The sequence below is a fragment of the Aquarana catesbeiana genome, linkage group LG10, assembly GCF_042186555.1.
Source record: "Aquarana catesbeiana isolate 2022-GZ linkage group LG10, ASM4218655v1, whole genome shotgun sequence".
In the NCBI taxonomy this organism is placed as follows: domain Eukaryota; kingdom Metazoa; phylum Chordata; class Amphibia; order Anura; family Ranidae; genus Aquarana; species Aquarana catesbeiana.
In genome coordinates, this window is record NC_133333.1 from 117,916,450 (window position 1) to 117,936,694 (window position 20,245).

General features: G+C 44.2%; 1 protein-coding gene across 1 annotated transcript in view; it reads right to left on the reverse strand.

Annotated features, from left to right (window-relative positions):
- The window catches only part of MCAM (melanoma cell adhesion molecule), a 185,652-nt gene that overhangs the window by 91,749 nt on the left and 73,658 nt on the right, over nt 1-20,245 (reverse strand). Inside the window, exon 4 of the mRNA XM_073602541.1 lies at nt 6,853-6,920. Within this exon, the coding sequence (XP_073458642.1) occupies nt 6,853-6,920 (68 nt within the window). The remainder of the gene's footprint in view (nt 1-6,852; nt 6,921-20,245) is intronic.

The following is a 20,245-nucleotide window of genomic DNA, read 5'->3' on the forward strand; positions in this document are numbered from 1 at the left end:
CTGGCTCTGGGTCACAGGAGAATGAAATTACTCCTGTGACCCACAAGAGAAGTATGGCCAAAAAAGTTTTAGGCATACGTAGTTCTTTCTTTTTTTTACCTACGTTGGAGATGTGAATGAGAAGAGCACACTGTGCATGCTGCTAGTTAAGAAACCGCATTGACAGCCATAGCTCTCAGACTAAAAATATGGAACTAATCGCTGTGGCTCCCAAACATGCAATTACTATGACAGCCAGTTGCGGAGATCACATGCAAGCTGAAGGTTTGCTTACAAAAACAAACCACTCCGGCTTACAGATGGCACAGACTGGCATTTTCTGGTGGTAGGTCCCTTTAAAACTACTCAAGCCTAATTCAGGCAAGTACTTGCGCCACAGTGATCCAGGATTTACTTGCAGTGCCACTCTAAGCGAGACAAAGATTTCCCGACAGTTGCAGTGAAGGGAGCAGGCGCCTTTGCACCATTCAGGGGTGTAGAGGCATCATCAGAGAAAGGAAAGAATGCCGCTTACTGACCCAGTGTATGAGTATGTGAATGAGTGTGGCCTCAGCCAGTGTTGCTCCAGCCACGCCCTCTGACATGTTTCGCCCGCACACACTTGTGACCAAGCCTCGGTGTGCAGGGTGAAACATGTCAGAGGGTGTGGCTGGAGCGGCACTGGCTGAGGCCACACTCATTCACATATTCATGCACTGGGTTGGTGAGTGGTGTTTTTTCCTTTCTCTGATGATGGTACTTGCACCAGTTTCAGTGGCAGTACCGACACATACAATGAATTTAGCCGCTGCCACTTTAGGAATCTCTCACTATAGCTATAACAGATTCAAAACAAATTACCACCAGTTTGCAAATGGGGCATGTCTGTACAAGAGAGCATTCATGAATTTGACACCTTCCTGCACAGGTCTCTATCCTCAGCTTCATTCAGCTGGCAGCCAGGAGATTCTCTGGCCAAAAGCTGAATGTAAACAAAGGGGCAAGAGATACTAGTCATGTCATTATCCAAATTTTACGTGTATGGTCTGGACTTTAAAAACAATGTAACAAAACTTTGGACAGGTATTATAGTTACATAGCTATAGTCAAGTTGACCAACACATATTGACACTACTCAATTTGTTCCTTCTTAGATTTTACGCTTGTTTGGGCAGGTCTCTCATCTCCTTTGTCTTGTATCTGAATGTGTTAGTCTGAAGGTTGTAATTGTACCCTTTTATTACTTGAGTTGAAGTATAATGTTGTTTTATACTGTAAGTAGACACTTTTAAATAAAGACTAAAATAATAATAATAGCTGACAAGGCTGAAAAAGACACATGTCCATCATGTTCAGCTTCAAGCAAACTGCTGCAATTGTTGTTTAAGTATAAAAATGTGTATTCAGCACAGTATTTAAACTAAGATGACATGTAGTCAATAATAGTATAGAACAGTACATTCTAGTGTATATTATTGTCCATTACAAAATCAATATGCTCACAGAGTTAGGTTACACTAGGTGTGTCTGGAATGCTGCTTAGAAATATTACTAGTGAAAACAAGCAACAAAAAGATTTTGTTGGGTCATTTTAATAAGGAGATCTATATGCGCCCCACTATTCCTTGAATTCTCAACATCTGATACACAGAGATATTAAGGGACGTATTATATGATTTTGCTAAATTTTAAAATATCACATCAATACATCAATAGCATTTCCATCGTCCAGGTTTAAATATACATAAAAAAACAATCATATAATTAAGAAAAGGCCCAAGATTCTTTTGATAATTTCATAACTCCTCCTAAGAGTCAGCCACTGCTTGCATCAGGACTGAGGACTCTTGGAGTACTGATGTAAAGTGATGTTTTCAGGAAGCTATCTATATACATCACCCTGCCAGTCCTCCCACCACACATGATCTGCCTTAAATAGGGAATCACAGACACCTAATGATGGCATCATTGGGTCTAAAAATAAGATATGTACTGAAAACAGAAAGCAGGGTTATGAGGGGGGGGAGGATGGAACCAGGAAAGGCAAAATATAGGTAGATTCAAAACAGGGGCAGGATCCACAAAACCGTCCAGGGTTCCAAAGAAGAACTACAGAAGTAAGATACTCTCTGTCCCGGCAGGAGAAGGGGTTGACTGCAACTATTAAGTTTCTAAAACCTGGAGACGCTAGTTACTTCAGATAGGTATAACTGATGGTCCAGGTGTACTTGAACTCCCTGTCTATGCCATGTTATGCAGTTCAACTCACCCTACATCATTGTATCTTTTTTCTTATGATAATTAAGGATGTTGTATAAGATTAAGGATCTTTTAATAAATAAAAGATTTGAAAAAAATATAGGTGGATTCAACTTCAGCTTTAAAGTGATTCTTATGCCGCGTACATACGAGCGGACTTTTCCACGGACTAGGTCCGGCGGACTGGACTCCATCGGACAATTTGACCGTGTGTGGGCTCCAGCGGATTTTTTTCCCCAAAAGTCAGACGAACCTAGAAATAAAAAATATTTCAAATCTTTCTGACGGACTCGAGTCCGGTCGAAAAGTCCGCTCGTCTGTATGCTAGTCCGACGGACAAAAACTGACGCTAGGGCAGCTATTGGCTACTGGCTATGAACTTCCTTATTTTAGTCCGGTCGTACGTCATCAGGTACAAATCCATCGGACTTTGGTTGATCGTGTGTAGACAAGTTCGTTCATTCGAAAATCCGTCGAAAAGTCCATCGAAAAGTCAGGCGGACCTAGTCCGGCGGAAAGTCCGCCCCTTTGTACACGGCATAAGTCTTCGGTCACACCGAGCGCAGCTTTGAAATTGTGTGTCTTTACTTGAAATCGCACCTTTTCTAAGCCGCATGTCAATGACTTCAGGGACGACTTGGAAGGCATCTGTGCAACTTCATGCACAGATGTCAATGAAAGTCGCACCTGAACTTGCAAAAGGTAGCGCAAGAACTACTTTCAAAATAGGCGTGACTCCGATGGAGTCAGAGTCGCACGATTTGACCGCTTCCATTGTGGACAGTAGGATGTGGCTTGTCACTGGTGTGACCGAGGGCTAAAGGTTCACCTTTTATTTTTCAAGAATAACAAACATGTCATACTTATCAGCTCTGTATAATGGCTTTGCACAGAGCAGCCTCGATCTTCCTCTTCTCGGGTCCCCAGCCGGCGCTCCTTGCTCCTCCCTCCTGCCAAGTGCTCCTTACCAAGCCACTTGTTATGGGGGCACTCATGCATGCTTCTCCTGAGTCCATAAGACACACAGTTGGTACTTCCAGGCATAAAAAAGTTACTTTATTGTAGATCCATTAAAAACGAGGACAAGACATGACATGGAGCAAGCTCAAATGTTAGGCAGACGCGTTTCACACACCTGTGCTTAGTCATTGATTCGTTTTTAATTGGAGCTACAATAAAGTAACTTTTTTATGCCTGGAAGTGCTGCCACCTTCTTCTTCCTATTGTGCATCTATTGGCTTTTGACCTCAGGCTGGCACCCAGCTTGCTTTACAGCAGAGGTATGCAATTAGCAGACCTCCAGCTGTTGCAAAACTACAAGTCCCATCATGCTTCTGCCTTTGGGTGTCATGCTTGTGGCTGTCAGAGTCTTGCTATGCCTCATGTAGTTCTGCAACAGCTGGAGGTCCGCTAATTGCATATCCCTGCTTTACAGCATCCCTCATCCCTTTAAACCAGAACACATAATAATTACACAGATTTTGAGGCTAATTTAATGCAGACAAGGCACTAAGTGAGTTTAATTACCACCTTAAGCAGTCACAGAACCTGTGTAATTAATATGTGTTCCGGTTTGAAGCTGGGTTCACACTATTGCGAATTGGATACGGCTTTCCCCCGCACTGCATCTAATTCACATGTCAGGACATAGTGACCGGCTCTCTATAGAGCCTGTTCACGCATCTCCGCGTCGGATCCGGTGCAAATTGCACAGGAGCCCTGTGCATCTTTTGGTCTGTTTCAAGTCCAAATTCAGCCAAAAATTCGGGCTGAAATCGGACCTGAAACGGTGAATGGAGACGCCCCAGACTCCTGTTGTCAGCCGCTGCATGCTCTAGAGTGAACCCAGTCTAAAGGGATGAGGTGGCAACCCTAACCCTGCCCCCCTCCTTACTGGCTGTGATTGGCAGCAGCAGGAGCCAATGGCTCTTGCTGCTGTGTCTGAGCCAAGAGCCTCTGCTCTTGTGCACATCACTGGATCGAGATGGGGCTCAGGTAAGTATTTAGGGAGGGCTCACAGAAGGTTTTTTTACCAGAATGCATAGAATGCATTAAAGTGATTCTAAAGGCAGAAGTTTTTTTTATCTTAATGCATTCCAAGCATTAAGATAAAAAGCCTTCTGTGTGTAGCAGCCTCCCCCAGTACCCCATTACTTACCTGAGCCCCATCTCTATCCAGCGATGTCCATGGGTAAATCGGCCATCCGGGATTGGCTGAGACACAACAGTGGTGCCATTGGCTCCCGCTGCTGTCAATCAAACTCAGTTAGCCAATCAGGAGAGAGAGGGGCGGGGCCAAACTGCAGCTCCGTGTCTTAATGGATACACAGAGATGCAGCTCGGCTCGGGTGCCCCCATAGTAAGCTGCTTGTTGTGGAGGCACTCAACAGGAGGGAGGGGCCAGAAGCTCCAGCCAGGGACCCGAGAAGAGGAGGATCCGGGCTGCACTGTGCAAAACCACTGCAGAGAGCAGGTAAGTATAACATGTTTGTTATTTTAATAAAAAAAAAACAAGACTTTACAATCACTTTAAGGTTAAAAAAAACATTCTACCTTTGGAACCATTTTAAGGTTTTGTGTTAGGGTGCAGGTTAAGAGTTAAGGGTTCATTTTAATGGCTGTATTAAAGCTTGTGTGAATGTATGGGGTTAGGATCAATTCATGTTGAATAGAGTGTAGAATTTTTAAAACTCCTGTTTTTGCCATCTGTGTCCAGTTGTAGAAAATTTTCTTCACATTCTCTCCTGTAAATACAACAGGAAGTGGAAGAAAAGTGAGGGAAACTGTCCCATTAGATAGTTATCATTGAATCAAGTGTCCCCATTAGAACATCTCCCTTTTATTGCTGTTCTGATAACAACTCAGCATCCATCAATTTCAGTCCCATTGATGGTGGTCACCAGGACAAACAGACAGGGTAAGTATTTCTAGCAGGAACACAGATTTTAATCCTGCCCAACTCTATCCAAAACGAAAAAAAGATAAACTTTGAGAGTTACTTACAGATTAGATGTTTGTGACACTTATAGACCCCTTACACAATGAGGCGTTTTTCAGGCGCTATTGGGCTAAAAATAGCGCCTGTAAAGCGCCTGAAAAACGCCTCCCCTGCAGCCCCAGTGTGAGAGTCCAAGTGCTTTCACAATGGGGTAGTGCGCTTGCAGGACGTTAGAAAAAGTCCTGCAAGCAGCATCTTTCGGGCTGTGCGGTGTATACACCGCTCCTCCACCGCCCTTGCCATTGGAATCAATGGGCACCGCTGGTGAAAGCGCCTGCAAAGCTTTTAACCCTTTATTTTGGCTGCTAGCGATGGTTAAAAATGCCCCGCTAGCAGCCGAAAAGCACCGTTATTACAGCGGTAAAGCCCCCCCACCCCCCACCCCCCCTGCCCCAGTGTTAAAGTAGCCTTAAACACAATCTAATTTTTTCATCTTTTTCTTACTAGTAGCACTGTTTGTTTTAGAATCATAAACCAGAATAGATTATTGAAGGGAAAGTAAACAGAGAGAGTACTACTTATCTCAAGTCAAGAGATTTCTGCACTAAAATAACCTATAAACAATTTTGCTATATCTGTAATGTTTCCAAGTGAACACCAGTATGTTCCTATTTATCTTATCTACCCATCTTGTCTCATCGCTGTGGTTTGTCAGCAGTTGGTACCAGTTATGGGACCCCCACTGAGTGCATGCCAAAAGAACATTTCCTCTGCATGATTCACCAAACTGGGGACTGTGCCAGGATACTTCTATGATGCTTTGAGGACTGTGACACACTTCCATTCTGTTCAGATTAATGAGGATCCGGTCTACATTTACCTAATTCATAGTGCCATTCTGGGAAAGAATGTCTGAAGTCTGAATAGTATGACGGACATAAAAGGTAGATGGGCATATCTAGGGAACTGATGTTCATCAAGTACATTCCATAACACAAAAAATAAATAAATAAATAAATAAATGAAATATACAAAAGAATGCCCAAGGGTGGCGTCTATGTTCACATTTTTGTGTAAAGAACTGGTGAACGGCAAAGCTTCTGTAGCTAGTGAGTCTTGTAAGTTCAGGGCTGGCTATTTGTGATGAGAGTTGTGAGGCTTGGGGTACAATACGATGGCTACATGATGGATATATAATGGCTATGTACTAAACTCTTGAGAAAATTCACTTTCAAAGTGCAACATCGCTTGCAAAGTGAACAGTCTATTTACCTTTAGTAAATCAGCCCATCCTCTTTGTCTCCTTTTTGCTTCTTCTTAATTATTTTTGACAATTCTGAAGGATGCCTGAAGGCTGAACGTGATAACACTTTGGGGTTGATTTACTAAAACTAGAGAATGCAAAATCTGGTGCAGCCTTGGATAGAAACCAATCAGCTTCCAGGATTTTTGTCAAAGCTTTATTGAACAAGCTCAAGTTAAATGCTGATTGGCTACCATGCACAACAGCACCAGATTTTGCACCCGTCAGTTTTAGTAAATCAGCCTCCGTGTGTTGGTCTTTTTTGCTTTGTGATTTTCTTTTACTGTTCAGACAGGATTTCGTTTGACCCTATTTACTGTACTTCTCTTCATATAGATATAAAATACTAATACAATTTTGCTTTTACATTTACCTTGACTGCTTCATTTGTCACTTGTATTCCGTTTTGTTCCATTTTTAGTTCTGGTTCTGATGGACTCTCTAAATAAATAAATAAACAAACAAAATGAAACATGCATGGAGCATGCCAAAACACCATATTTAAACATACCACATATTTAAAGAAATACGTATTTACCAAACCAACTAACCAACAGCAGATGCTATAAACTGAAATGCACACTTATTGAGTATCTTAAACAATACAAGTACAATTTCCTTAACGCAAACTGTTTTTTTTTTTAAGATAATGAATTCATTATAACTGACAAATTTACAATGCCATTTACTTTCTTTCCAGAGTAAAGTGACTATTATGTAAAATGGCAACTTTCCAGCTTTCAACACTTTAAAAAACCTATAAACTAAACATTGCCATAGTCATCCATTATATCACACAGCTCATACATAAGCAGAGCAGGCAAACATTGTTTAATTCAGATTTCTATGGCAAAATTGGGAATAGCCACACATTTCCACGTGTGTACATAGTGGATGAAAGTAAAATTACACCATAAAGTGTTTTTTTTTTAAATGTTGCAATTTATTGCTATATATTCTATTAAACTTATAGGAGACAATGGGGTTGATTTACTAAAGGCAAATAGACTGTGCACTTTGCAAAATGCAGTTGCTCCATATGCATAGAAAATAAGCAAAAGCTCTGCTGGCTTCCATCATCCAATCATGTGCAAGAAAAAAATGCAGTTTGTTTTATTTTCCTTGCACATGATTGGGTACTCTTTGCAAAGTGAAGCTTTACCTCATTAAGACCCCTTTCACACTAAGGCCGTTTTCAGGCATTTTAGCTCTAGAAGTAGCGCCTGTAAAGCACCTAAAATCTGCCTCTCACTCTCTGCAATGGGTGCTTTAACACTGGGGCGGTGTGCTTGCGCGGCTTACGGAAAAGTCCTGCAAGCAGCATCTTTGGGGCAGGTTGGGAGCGCCGCTCCCAAAATGCCCCTGCCCATTGCAATGAATGGACAGCGCCTGAAAATCAATCTGAAACCGCAGCAACACAGGAATTTTTAACTCCTTCATTGGGGTTAAAAGCGCCCCGCTAGCGGCTGAAAAGCGGTGCAAAAGCGCCCCTTAAACAGCAGTAAAGCGCCGCTAAAATGAGCAGCTTTACTGCGAACGCGGCTGCAGCCCTAGTGTGAAAGGGGTCTTACTGAGCTCTGGAGCAACTGCACCTGCAGAATGCAACTACACTTTGCAAAGTGCACAGTCTATTATTTGCCTCTAGTAAATCAACCCCACAGCTTTTCATACAGTCTGGATCAGTGCTGGTCAACTTTTTTGATATATAGCGGGCCTCAAATGTGGCCTCTAACATTGCTAAAGGACCACAAGTAATATTTAGTGAATGCTTCAGGAGATAGTCATAGACGGGAGATGCATTACATTACTGCTACAGATCATTGTGTTTACACATCAATGCTTCCACATTTTTAGTTCCTACAGCCCGATTTAATATACATTTTAGAGATCATGATGCAAACCCACCCCTCCACTCCCATCCCATCCTTCATTCACAGAACTTCTTTTATTTTGTGAAAAATAAAACAAGGCTTTTTGTGAATGGGAGAGGAGAAAGGAGGGTGTGGGGATACAACTAGAGCCCTTCACTGTGGTAGCTGCAGCTCTCATTCCTATAACACCTGGAAATCCTGTGCTGTTTGTAGGTGCCAGGTTGCAAAAAATAGGATTTTTTAAAACAGCTTACCTGTAAAATCCTTTTCTTTCGAAGGACATCACGGGACACAGAGCCACAGTAATTACTGATGGGTTATATAGGTATCACTGGTGATTGGACACTGGCACACCCTATCAGGAAGTTCAACCCCCTATATAATCCCTCCCCCTTGCAGGGATACCTCAGTTTTGTAGCCAAGCAATATAGTGTATTAGAAGAGGGGTGGGACCTCTGTGTCCCGTGATGTCCTTCGAAAGAAAAGGATTTTACAGGTAAGCTGTTTTAAAAAATCCTATTTTCTTTCTCGAACATCACGGGACACAGAGCCACAGTAATTACTGATGGGATGTCCCAGAGCAATGCTACCTGAGGGGGGGGAACCACGACCAAGTAGGGTGCAATCAGACCTGAGGACCCTGTACTGCTGCCTGCAGCACACTACGCCCAAAGGCGATATCCTCATGCCTTCTCACATCCACCTGATAGAATCTGGTGAATGTATGAACTGAAGACCAGGTTGCGGCCTTGCAGATTTGAGCCATAGAGGCCCGGTGATGCACTGCCCAAGAAGCACCAATAGCCCTTGTGGAATGTGCCCTGATCTGAAACGGAGGAATCTTCTGTTTCAAACCGTAAGCTTGAATGATCAACTGTCGAATCCATTTAGAAATGGTAGCTTTTGACGCTGCCTGTCCTCTATTGGGACCCTCTGGCAGCACAAACAAAACATCCGTCTTGCGGATCTGAGTAGTTGCCCCTAGATAGGCCTTAACTGCTCTTACTACATCCAACGAATGTAGAGATCTCTCTTCCGGAGAACAGGGATCTGGAAAAAAGGAAGGTAGAACAATGTCTTGGTTTAAATGAAAATCAGAAACCACCTTCGGTAAAAAACTAGGATGAGGGCGTAGTACCACTCTATCCTTGTGTATAATCAAATAAGGCTCCTTACAGGAAAGGGCTGCTAATTCTGATACTCTTCTAGCAGAAGAGATGGCCACCAGAAAAATTCATTTCCTTGTCAACAAGACCAAAGGAATCTGACTTATTGGTTCAAAAGGCCGTTTCTGTAACACAGCCAGGACCAAATTCAAGTCCCAGGGGTTTAGGGGCGCTTTAACCGGAGGATTAAGACGCATCACCCCCTGCATAAAGTTTCGGACCAAAGAATGCGAAGCAAGTGGCCGCTGAAATAATACTGATAAAGCAGAGACCTGGCCCTTGATGGTACTCAAGGCCAGCTTCATCTCTAATCCCATCTGTAGAAAATCAAGGATTCTACCTATGACATATTTCCTGGGATGCCAACCTCTGGATTCACACCAGGTTATATAAGCTTTCCAGACTCTATGATAAATCATCCTGGAAGCTGGCTTCCTTGCATTAATCAAGGTAGATATGACAGGACCTGAGAGCCCACGACTCTTCAGAACGTGGGTCTCAATAGCCAAACCGTCAAATTTATCGTTTGTAAGGCAGGATGGAACACTGGACCTTGAGATAACAGGTCTGGGCGTACCGGTAGGGTCCACAGGGAACCCACCGTCATCCTTACTATTTCTGCATACCAAGTCCTTCTGGGCCAAGCGGGGGCCACCAGAAGTACCGACTTCCTTTCCTGCCTGATCCTGCGAAGGAGTCGTGGTAGTAGCAGAATAGGCGGGAATGCGTAAATCAGTGAGAACCGATGCCACGGAATCACCAACGCATCCGTCCCGCATGCAAGAGGATCTTTTGTCCTTGCCACAAATCTGTCTATCTTTTTGTTGAATCGGGATGCAAAGAGATCTACATCTGGAACCCCCCATCTTTGGCATATGGCCCAAAAGACGTCGGGATGCAGAGACCATTCCCCTGGAAGTAACTGCTGGCGACTTAGATAGTCCGCCTGCCAATTCTCTATTCCCGGGATGAAAACTGCCGATATGCATGGCACATGCATCTCTGCCCAGACTAAGATCTGGTTCACCTCTTTTTGAGCAGCTCGGCTCCGGGTGCCTCCCTGATGATTGACATAAGCCACTGCTGTGGCATTGTCGGACTGGATCCTGACCGGACAACCCTGTAGCCTGATAGTCCAGGCTTTTAGAGCTAGATGTATCGCCCGGATCTCCAGAATGTTGATGGGTAAGGTCCTCTCTGTCTTGGACCATACCCCTTGGACCGCAGCCTGTTCCAGAACTGCTCCCCAACCTGACAGACTGGCATCTGTTGTTACCACCGTCCAGGTAACCGGTAGAAAGGATTTCCCCTTCTGCAGGTTTTCGGGTATGAGCCACCAATTGAGGCTCTGACGCACCGCATGCGACAGGTGCATCGGAAAGTCTAATGCCTGAACCTTCTTGTTCCAGGTCGACAGAATACTGTGTTGCAGCATTCTTGAGTGAAACTGAGCATAGGGAACTGCTTCGAATGAAGACACCATCTTCCCTAGTAGCCTCATACAAAGGCGGACTGAGGGACCCTTCTTGGTCCTTACTGTCAGAATCAGCTCTCTCAAAGCAGTGATCTTTGCCTGGGGTAGAAATATTTTCTCCTGGCTTGTATGTATAATCAGACCTAAATATTCCAGTCTTTTTACTGGCACCTGTACAGAGTGCCTTTAACAGCCTGCAGCTGGCCTGAGTGGGAGTCTAAACACTCTGTGCTGACATCCCGCCCCCTCCTCTACCGCCCCCCCCCCTCGAGTTTTGAAAAAAACGAGCGCTTCCCACACTGCCGACTCTCCTGTCATGCTCTGGAGAAAAGGCTGGGGATGGGGGGGGGGGGGGGGGAGGAGGGAGACTGGTAACAAGATTTGCCTGAACGGCTATCTTCAGAGATGGTGGCCATTAGGCCACAGAGCCCGGGTGGTATAACCACTTTCTAGACCCCTGTGGCCCCTCTCTAGCCTGGGGGGGGAACATTCAAACATGAGAAATCCCCCCATCCACCTTACCTGCTTGCAGCCTGCTTGATACGCTGGGACATACACAGCGATTACAACACCTGAGACAGACATTCAGCATGTGTAGGTTTGTGCTCTTGGCAGCCCCCGGTGGTCACAATAGGCATAGCATGCATTTATCTTAAAGGAGAAAAGCCACTAGAACTCAAAAATTCTGTGGAATCTCCTCTTACCTTATCCAGCCGCAGGGTGCTGTTTACACAGACCCAATCTTCACCTCTCACGGTGGGCTCCGTTTGAAAAAAACGTCAGAGACTGGGGCCCCCATCAGTAGGGGGATCCAACAGTTCTGGGACCGTAAAGCACCTCGCCAGAAATTAGGAAGTTTAAAGCCATTTTCTGATCTGCGGGGTCCAGCTCTCTAAAAAGAGAAGCATTACGGGTAAAACCTCGTTTCTTCGGACACGAGGCCCGGGTACCATTCAATTCGGCCATGAAAAGACACTTTGAATGGATCCGGTTCGCCTGGCTTGCCCCAGTATAGGATCTTAGGATATTCCCTTTGGAGCTCAGCACAGGACATCTTTACACGTCCATCACCTAAGACACTGGCGTAAAAACTGAGGTATCCCTGCAAGGGGGAGGGATTATATAGGGGGTTGAACTTCCTGATAGGGTGTGCCAGTGTCCAATCACCAGTGATACCTATATAACCCATCAGTAATTACTGTGGCTCTGTGTCCCGTGATGTTCGAGAAAGAAAGGTATGTTTATACCTATACGCAGCAGCCATCGAAACATAGTATACATATTTTAGAGCTATCTTACTTATCCAGTACGGTATCGAAATAATTTTTTTTTCAGAATTCAGCTTTATTTTAATATCCTAAGCAATCATTTTTTTAAAACCATTAAAGGTTGCAATTTATTTCTATATATTCTATTTAATCTATTGGAGACAATGCTTTCCATACAGTCTGGATCAATGACGGTCAACTTTCTTGATATAGCAGGCCTCAAGTGCGGCCTCTAACATTGCTAAAGGACCACAAGTAAGATTTATTGAATGCTTCAGTAGTCATGAACGGAAGATGCATTTTTCAGAGTTCAGCTTTATTTTAATATCCTAGGCAATCTTTTTTTTTTCAGTTCAGTCTTCACTCATTGTTTCCTTTTATGCTGCTGTCATTACAATCCACCTTATTTTATTAATTAAATATTAGTAACCTCATCCTGAGAAACTAAAATGATTTACTTCTCTGTCTTATATCTAAAACTGTCCTACTAAGTCAAACATGTTTTCTTTAATTCCTGGAGATTTTGTTCCCACAGCAGTCTATTTTCTACAGTATTAGCTCCAAATATTCTTTCAAAATTCCCTTTAGGTACCTATGTCTCTAACAGTACATTACCAGTCAACAAGAGCGCTTCTCTGAGTTGATTAGACTTTACTTTCCAAAAGATGATAATTTTTGTAAACCTCTTTTTATTTATTACCAACTCAAATGAGCTATAAATGAGGTTGGTGGCAAGTTTTTTGAGATCACCTTGGTGTGTGTATTGGTCCAGCAACGCACCAGCACCTTTGCAGCCATTGTGCTATTTGCTGGGTGTTTAGTGTGCTCCTGTACCTTTAAGAAGGGATGGGCTGCCCTTCAGTCCACCTGCTCTCATTTATCTATCAGAATGCATGTGCCGCCACTGTGGGGACACTCATATTTTAGTGTTAGGAACACAGATATCAGGGTGCCGTGACGAGGCTCTGTGGCTTACGCATGCATTTGCAAATGTGTGCAGACTAAACCCCTGTTTTTAACGCATACTGTTAGACAGGTTAAATTGGTTGTCTGCGAACTGGTGGTAAGTAGGCTTGGAATTTTTTCCTGGGCATTCCCCAGGCCTTGTTTGTATCTGTTTGTAGCCCTCCAATGCCGCTTACTGCGATAGCCAGCTATAAATGAGGTTGGTGGCAAGTTTTTTGATCATTTTTGTAAACCTCTTTTTATTAATTACCAACTCAAACGTTACCATATTGCATTCATGGTTACCTAAATGTTCCCAGAATTGCACATCAAATACTTAAATCCCCAGCTTCAATCTCCCAGTTGGTGTCTGAATATAGGAAATCGATCATAATAAGAGCTACATTTCTGTTTGCTGTCTTTTAATTTGTAGCAACTTTTGAACATCTCCAGCATTGTTTATATGAGTTAGCTTATAACAAACCCAAAATAACTACCTAGGAAGTCCAAAATTTGAGTATATATCCTTGTTAGCTAAAATATTTTTAAGGACTTTCTCTTTTTCCTTACTTATGCCGCGTACACACGGTCGGACTTTCTGGGAAGCTAGGTTCGACGTACTTGCCGCCAGACTTCCGGCAGACTACCGCCGGACTTTCTGAACGGACGGACTTACCTACACACGACCGGACTTTCCGGAATCCGGTCTTCCCGACGGACTTCCGCCGGACTTTCAGAATGAACAGACTTTCCCACACACGGACAAGTCCGTTCATTTTGAACGTGACTCGGGTACGACGGGACTAGAAAAGGAAGTCAATCTCGCTGCTTTTATTGGCGAGATTGAAACCTTGCGAGCCCCGTCGCAGGCATCCCAGGCCCTTAGGTCTGGTATGGAACTTAAAGGGGAACCCCCTACGCCGAAAAACCGGCGTGGGGGTCCCCCCAAAATCCATACCAGACCACGATCCGAGCACGCAGCCTGGCCGGTCAGGAAAGGGGGTGGGGACGAGCGAGCGCCCCCCCCTCCTGAACCGTACCAGGTCGCATGCCCTCAACATGGGGGAGTGCTTTGGGGGAGGGGGCGCCCTGCGGTGCCCCCCCACCACAAAGCACCTTGTCCCCATGTTGATGAGGACAGGGGCCTCTTCCCGACAACCCTGGCCATTGGTTGTCGGGGTCTGTGGACGGGGGGCTTATCGGAATCCGGGAGCCCCCTATAATAAGAGGGCCCCCAGATCCCGGCCCCCCCACCCTATGTGAATGAGTATGGGGTACATGGTACCCCTACCCATTCACCTAGGGAAAAAGTGTCAATAATAAAACACACTACACAGGTTTTTAAAATAATTTATTAAACAGCTCCGGGGGGGGGATCATCCTCCGGCTTCGGGGGTCTTCTTCCGGGGTCCCTCCGGTTCTTCTTCTCCCGGCGTCCGGTTGGTTCTTCTCCGCTCTCTCCGGCCGCTTCTCCCGGTGTTCCAGTTCTTCGGCCGGCTCCTCCGCTGTCTTCAGGTAGCTCTCTTGCCAGCGGAGGTCCGGACTTCTGGGCTTCTTGTCTTCTCTTCTCTTCCCCAGATGTTGACACGACGCTCTATCCGGCTGGACTGTACTCTGAGGGCTCCGTTGTGACTTATATAGGCGGAGACCCCGCCCCCTTATGATGTCACAGTCCCTGGGCATGCTGTGACTGTGACGTTTTAGGGGGCGTGGTCAACTCGGGAGAGAGCTACCTGAAGACAGCGGAGGAGCCGGCCGAAGAACTGGAACACCGGGAGAAGAGGCCGGAGAGAGCGGAGAAGAACCAACCGGACGCCGGGAGAAGAAGAACCGGAGGGACTCCCGAAGCCGGAAGAAGACCCCCAAAGCCGGAGAAAGATCCCCCCCGGAGCTGTTTAATAAATTATTTTAAAAACCTGTGTAGTGTGTAGAGGTCGACCGATATATCGGCCGATATTTGGTGTTTTTTTCTTAATCGGCATCGGCCAATTGTGCTGATAAAAAAGGCCGATATAACTCAGCGCGACTTGCAAATGACTTCTGAAGTCAATACAAGTTGCCTGTATTCTTCTGTGAAGCACTTCTCTCCCCTCTCTGGGCAGCCTGCCAAATCTGATAAAAAGAACCTGAATTGATACAATGTTTACACTTATGAATGGACTGAACTCTGTGTGTAGAAGTTCTCAGTTTAACCATTTAAAGACTAAATCTTTTCTGACATTTGTTGCTTACAAGTAAAAATCCTGTATTTTCTGCTAGAAAATCACTTAGAACCCCCAAACATTATATATTTTTTTTTAGCAGAGACCCTAGGGAATAAAATAGCGGTTGTTGCAATATTTTATGTGACACGGTATTTGCGCAGCGGTCTTTCAAACGCAATTTAAAAAAAAAAATACACTAATAAATTAAAAAAAAAACTAAGCAGTAAAGTTAGCCCATTTTTTTTCGTCCTAAAGTTTTGATTACCTGTTTTTGTGTATTTATTTTTAAGATATAGTTTTTTTTTATCTAAATTCTACATACAAGTGAACTGATTAGAGGTTTGTTTTGTTTAATAAATGTTTAAATGTAAAACATTTTCTGTATCACTTTAGGTTGCTTCCACACTGGAGCGGGCATGCGTTGACGGTAAAACGCTGCTAGTTTTAGCGGCGCTTTACCGTCATTTTAGCGGCGCTATTCGGCTGCTAGCGGGGAACTTATAACCCAGCTAGCAGCCGAGAAAGGGGTTAAATGCGCCCCTGAAGCTTTGGCAGCGGTGCGCATTCATTTCAATGGGCAAGAGTGGTGGTATACACCGCTCCAAAGATGCTGCTTGCAGGACTTTTTTTTAACATCCTGCCATCGCATCGCCTCAGTGTGAAAGCACTCGGGCTTTCACACTGAGACTGCAGGGGAGCCATTTTACAGGCACTTTACAGGCGCTATTTTTAGCACAAAAGCGCCTGAAAAACGCCCCAGTGTGAAAGGGGTCTAACTGTTAAATTTTATGAGATGAAGGAAAAAAAAAAAAAATCGGCCTAATATATCGGCCCAAAAAAATCGGCATCACATATCGGCCATCGGCCACCGCGATTTCTAAATATCGGCATCGGCCAGAGAAAAACCCATATCGGTCGACCTCTAGTAGTGTGTTTTATTATTGACACTTTTTCCCTAGGTGAATGGGTAGGGGTACCATGGACAACGGCCAGGGTTGTCGGGAAGAGGCCCTTGTCCTCATCAACATGGGGACAAGGTGCTTTGTGGTGGGGGGGCACCGCAGGGCGCCCCCTCCCCCAAAGCACCCCCCCATGTTGAGGGCATGCGGCCTGGTACGTTTCAGGAGGGGGGGGGGCGCTCGCTCGTCCCCACCCCCTTTCCTGACCGGCCGGGCTGCGTGCTCAGATCGGGGTCTGGTATGGATTTTGGGGGGACCCCCACGCCGGTTTTTCAGCGTAGGGGGTTCCCCTTTAAGTTCCATACCAGACCTAAGGGCTTGGGATGCCCCCCACGCTCGCTGCAATAGGAAAATTTGTTTTTCCTATTGCAGCGAGCGCGAGATGCAGTACCCTGCTCCTCCATCGTATCTGGTCCGTCGGACCAGCATACAGACGAACGGGCTTTCTGTCAGGAACTGAGTGGCGGAAATACGACGTAAAGATTTGAAGCAAGTTTCAAATCTAAAGTACGTCGGATTTCCGACCGAAACGGTCCGTCGGAAGTAGGATAGAGACCACACACGGTCGGATTGTCCGCCGGATTTGGTCCGGCGGCGTCCGTCGGACTTTTGTAGGTAAAAAGTCCAACCGTGTGTACGCGGCATTAGATACGGTGCCCTTCCCAGCCCTATTCAACAATTTGACAATCCTTGATATGTTTAATTTGGACACAACACAATGGGGTTGATTTACTAAAACAGGATAGTGCAAATTCTGGTGCAGCTGTGCATGGTAGCCAATCAGCTTCTAACTGTAGCTTGTTCAATTAAGCTTTGACAATAAATTCTAGAAGCTACAGTGCCTTGCAAAAGTATTCACCCCCTTGGCTTTTTACCTATTTTGTTACATTACAGCCTTTAGTTCAATGTTTTTTTTTTAAATCTGAATTATATGTGATGGATCAGAACACAATAGTCTAAGTTGGTGAAGTAAAATTAGAAAAATATATACATAAAACAATTTTTCAGAAATAAAAAACTGATAATTGGCATGTGCGTATGTATTCACCCCCTTTGTTATGAAGCCCATAAAAAGCTCTGGTGTAACCAATTACCTTCAGAAGTCACATAATTAGTGAAATGATGTCCACCTGTGTGCAATCTAAGTGTCACATGACCTGTCATTACATATACACACCTTTTTGAAAGGCCCCAGAGGCTGCAACACCTAAGCAAGAGGCGCCACTAACCAAACACTGCCATGAAGACCAAGGAACTCTCCAAACAAGTAAGGGACAATGTTGTTGAGAAGTGCAAGTCAGGGTTAGGTTATAAAAAAATATCCAAATCTTTGATGATACCTAGAAGCACATCAAATCTGTCATAACCAAATGGAAAGAACATGGCACAACAGCAAACCTGCCAAGAGATGGTCGTACACCAAAACTCACGGATCGGGCAAGGAGGGCATTAATCAGAGAGGCAGTACAGAGACCTAAGGTAACCCTGGAGGAGCTGCAGAGTTACTCAGCAGAGTCTGGAGTATCTGTACATAGGACGACAATAAGCCATACGCTCTATAGTGTTGGGCTTTATGGCAGAGTGGCCAGAAGAAAGTCATTACTTTCAGCAAAAAACAAAATGGCACATTTTGAGTTTGCGAAAAGGCATGTGGGAGACTCCCAAAATGTATGGAGGAAGGTGCTCTGGTCTGATGAGACTAAAATTTAACTTTTTGGTCATCAAAGAAAACGCTATGTCTGTCTCAAACCGAACACATCACATCACCCAAAGAACACCATCTCCACAGTGAAACATGGTGGTGGCAGCATCATGCAGTGGGGATGTTTTTCAGCAGTTGGTACTGGGAAACTGGTCAGAGTTGAGGGATAGATGGATGGTGCTAAATACAGGGATATTCTTGAGCAAAACCTGTACCACTCTGTGTGTGATTTGAGGCGAGGATGCTGGTTCACCTTCCAGCAGGACAATGACCTCAAACACACTGCTAAAGCAACACTTGAGTGGTTTAAGGGGAAACATGTAAATGTGTTGGAATGGCCTAGTCAAAGTCCAGACCTCAATGCAATAGAAAATCTGTGGTCAGACTTAAAGATTGCTGTTCACAAGTGCAAACCATCGAACTTGAAAGAGCTGGAGCAGTTTTGCAAGGAGCAATGGGCAAAAACCCAGTGGTAAGATGTGGCAAGCTCATAGAGACTTATCCAAAGTGACTTGGAGCTGTGATAGCTGCAAAAGGTGGCTCTACAAAGTATTGACTTTAGGGGGCTGAATAGTTATGCACATTGATTTTTTCTGTTATTTTGTCCTATTTGTTGTTTGCTTCACAATAAAAAAAAATCTTCAAAATTGTGGGCATGTTCTGTAAATTAAATGATGCAAATCCTCAAATAATCCATGTTAATTCCAGGTTGTGAGACAACAAAACAGGAAAAATGCCAAGGGGGTGAATACTTTTGCAAGGCACTGTAATTGGTTTCTGTGCAGAGCTGCACCAGATTTTGCACTCTCCAGCTTTAGGCCCCATATACACGGGTCGCTGCTAAACGTACGTTCTGAGGCAGTTGGACGCTTTTTTCAACTGCCCCTGAACTCATTAAATGTTATCCTATGTGACCATCTACACAGTCTTGTTTACTGCCATTTTTAGGTAGTTGTGTTTAACCTCCTTGGCGGTATGATTATTTCAGATTTTAGGTGCTGAAAGCGGTACCATTATTTTGCATGGAAATTTGGCGTTTTATATTGTAGGCCTGTAATTCTTAGGAATAACACACTTAAATCTGTCCAAACAAGAGTCTAGTAGACATCCCGGGTATAATAAAGTTTGAAAAACAAAATCATAAATTATAATATAATAAATAACTAAAGATAATTATAAGAAATAATAATAATATAATAATAATAAAAATTATTCATTAATGTAATCAAATCAAAAACACTGAAATTTGCTCAGTTGCAGAATTGTCGCTGTCATTACTTTTAGGGTTTGATGACAGCTCTCCCCACAAATCACTATCGCTCAATTCTGCGAGTGATTCTAATTTATTATCCCTGTTTTCTAGCTGGTCTAAAAGCACTTTTGATGTAAACGGACATTTTTTGGTTGCTATGGACAATCTCCAGTTTCCTGGCAGAAAGAACAGTTTTTATAATATAAAACTGCATGCAGGGCACTGGACAAACCACTAGGGACAAAGGGGATGTGTAATTATTTGATACAGTACCGTAATCTTTAAGATTACAGTATACTGTATCTATACTGTGTTTTTTACTTGAATTTGGCGCCGAACTCCGTCCCCCTGTGTTGCAACGCTCAAAGGGAACGGAGCTCGGCACTGTGAATCAAGCGAGACACGGCGGCTCGCAGATCACAGCGGGGAGACATCGCAGGATCCAGGGGACAAGGTAAGAAAGCTCTTCCTGGATCTTGCGATGTGATCCCGAGTCTGGCTCGGGGTCACCGCTTTTGGTACTGAAATCTCACCCCGAGCCAGACTCGGGATTACCGCCAGGGGGGTTAACAGCGTTTCATTGAAAGCAAAAAAATGGGTTCAGACACCGAAGATTTCCACGGTAACCCGCGTAACCTGCGTTTAACTGCGTTTCGTTTATAGGCGTTTTTCGTTTTTGGCCATTTAAAAAAAAAAACATTTTTTTTTTTTTTTAGAAAGGCTTCTAAACGCAAACGCGACCAAAATGCACCATGTAAACGCGGCAAAACGGACGTTTTAAACTTGGGTTACTATCTGTCAAGTTAAGTCGTTCAGGAGAGGTTGTAAGAACGTCCCATGTACATGAAGTCTTAGTAAATCAATCCCTTCTGTTTCACTTTCACAGTCTTGCTGACATATTACCCTATCTGTCCTAATAATAGAT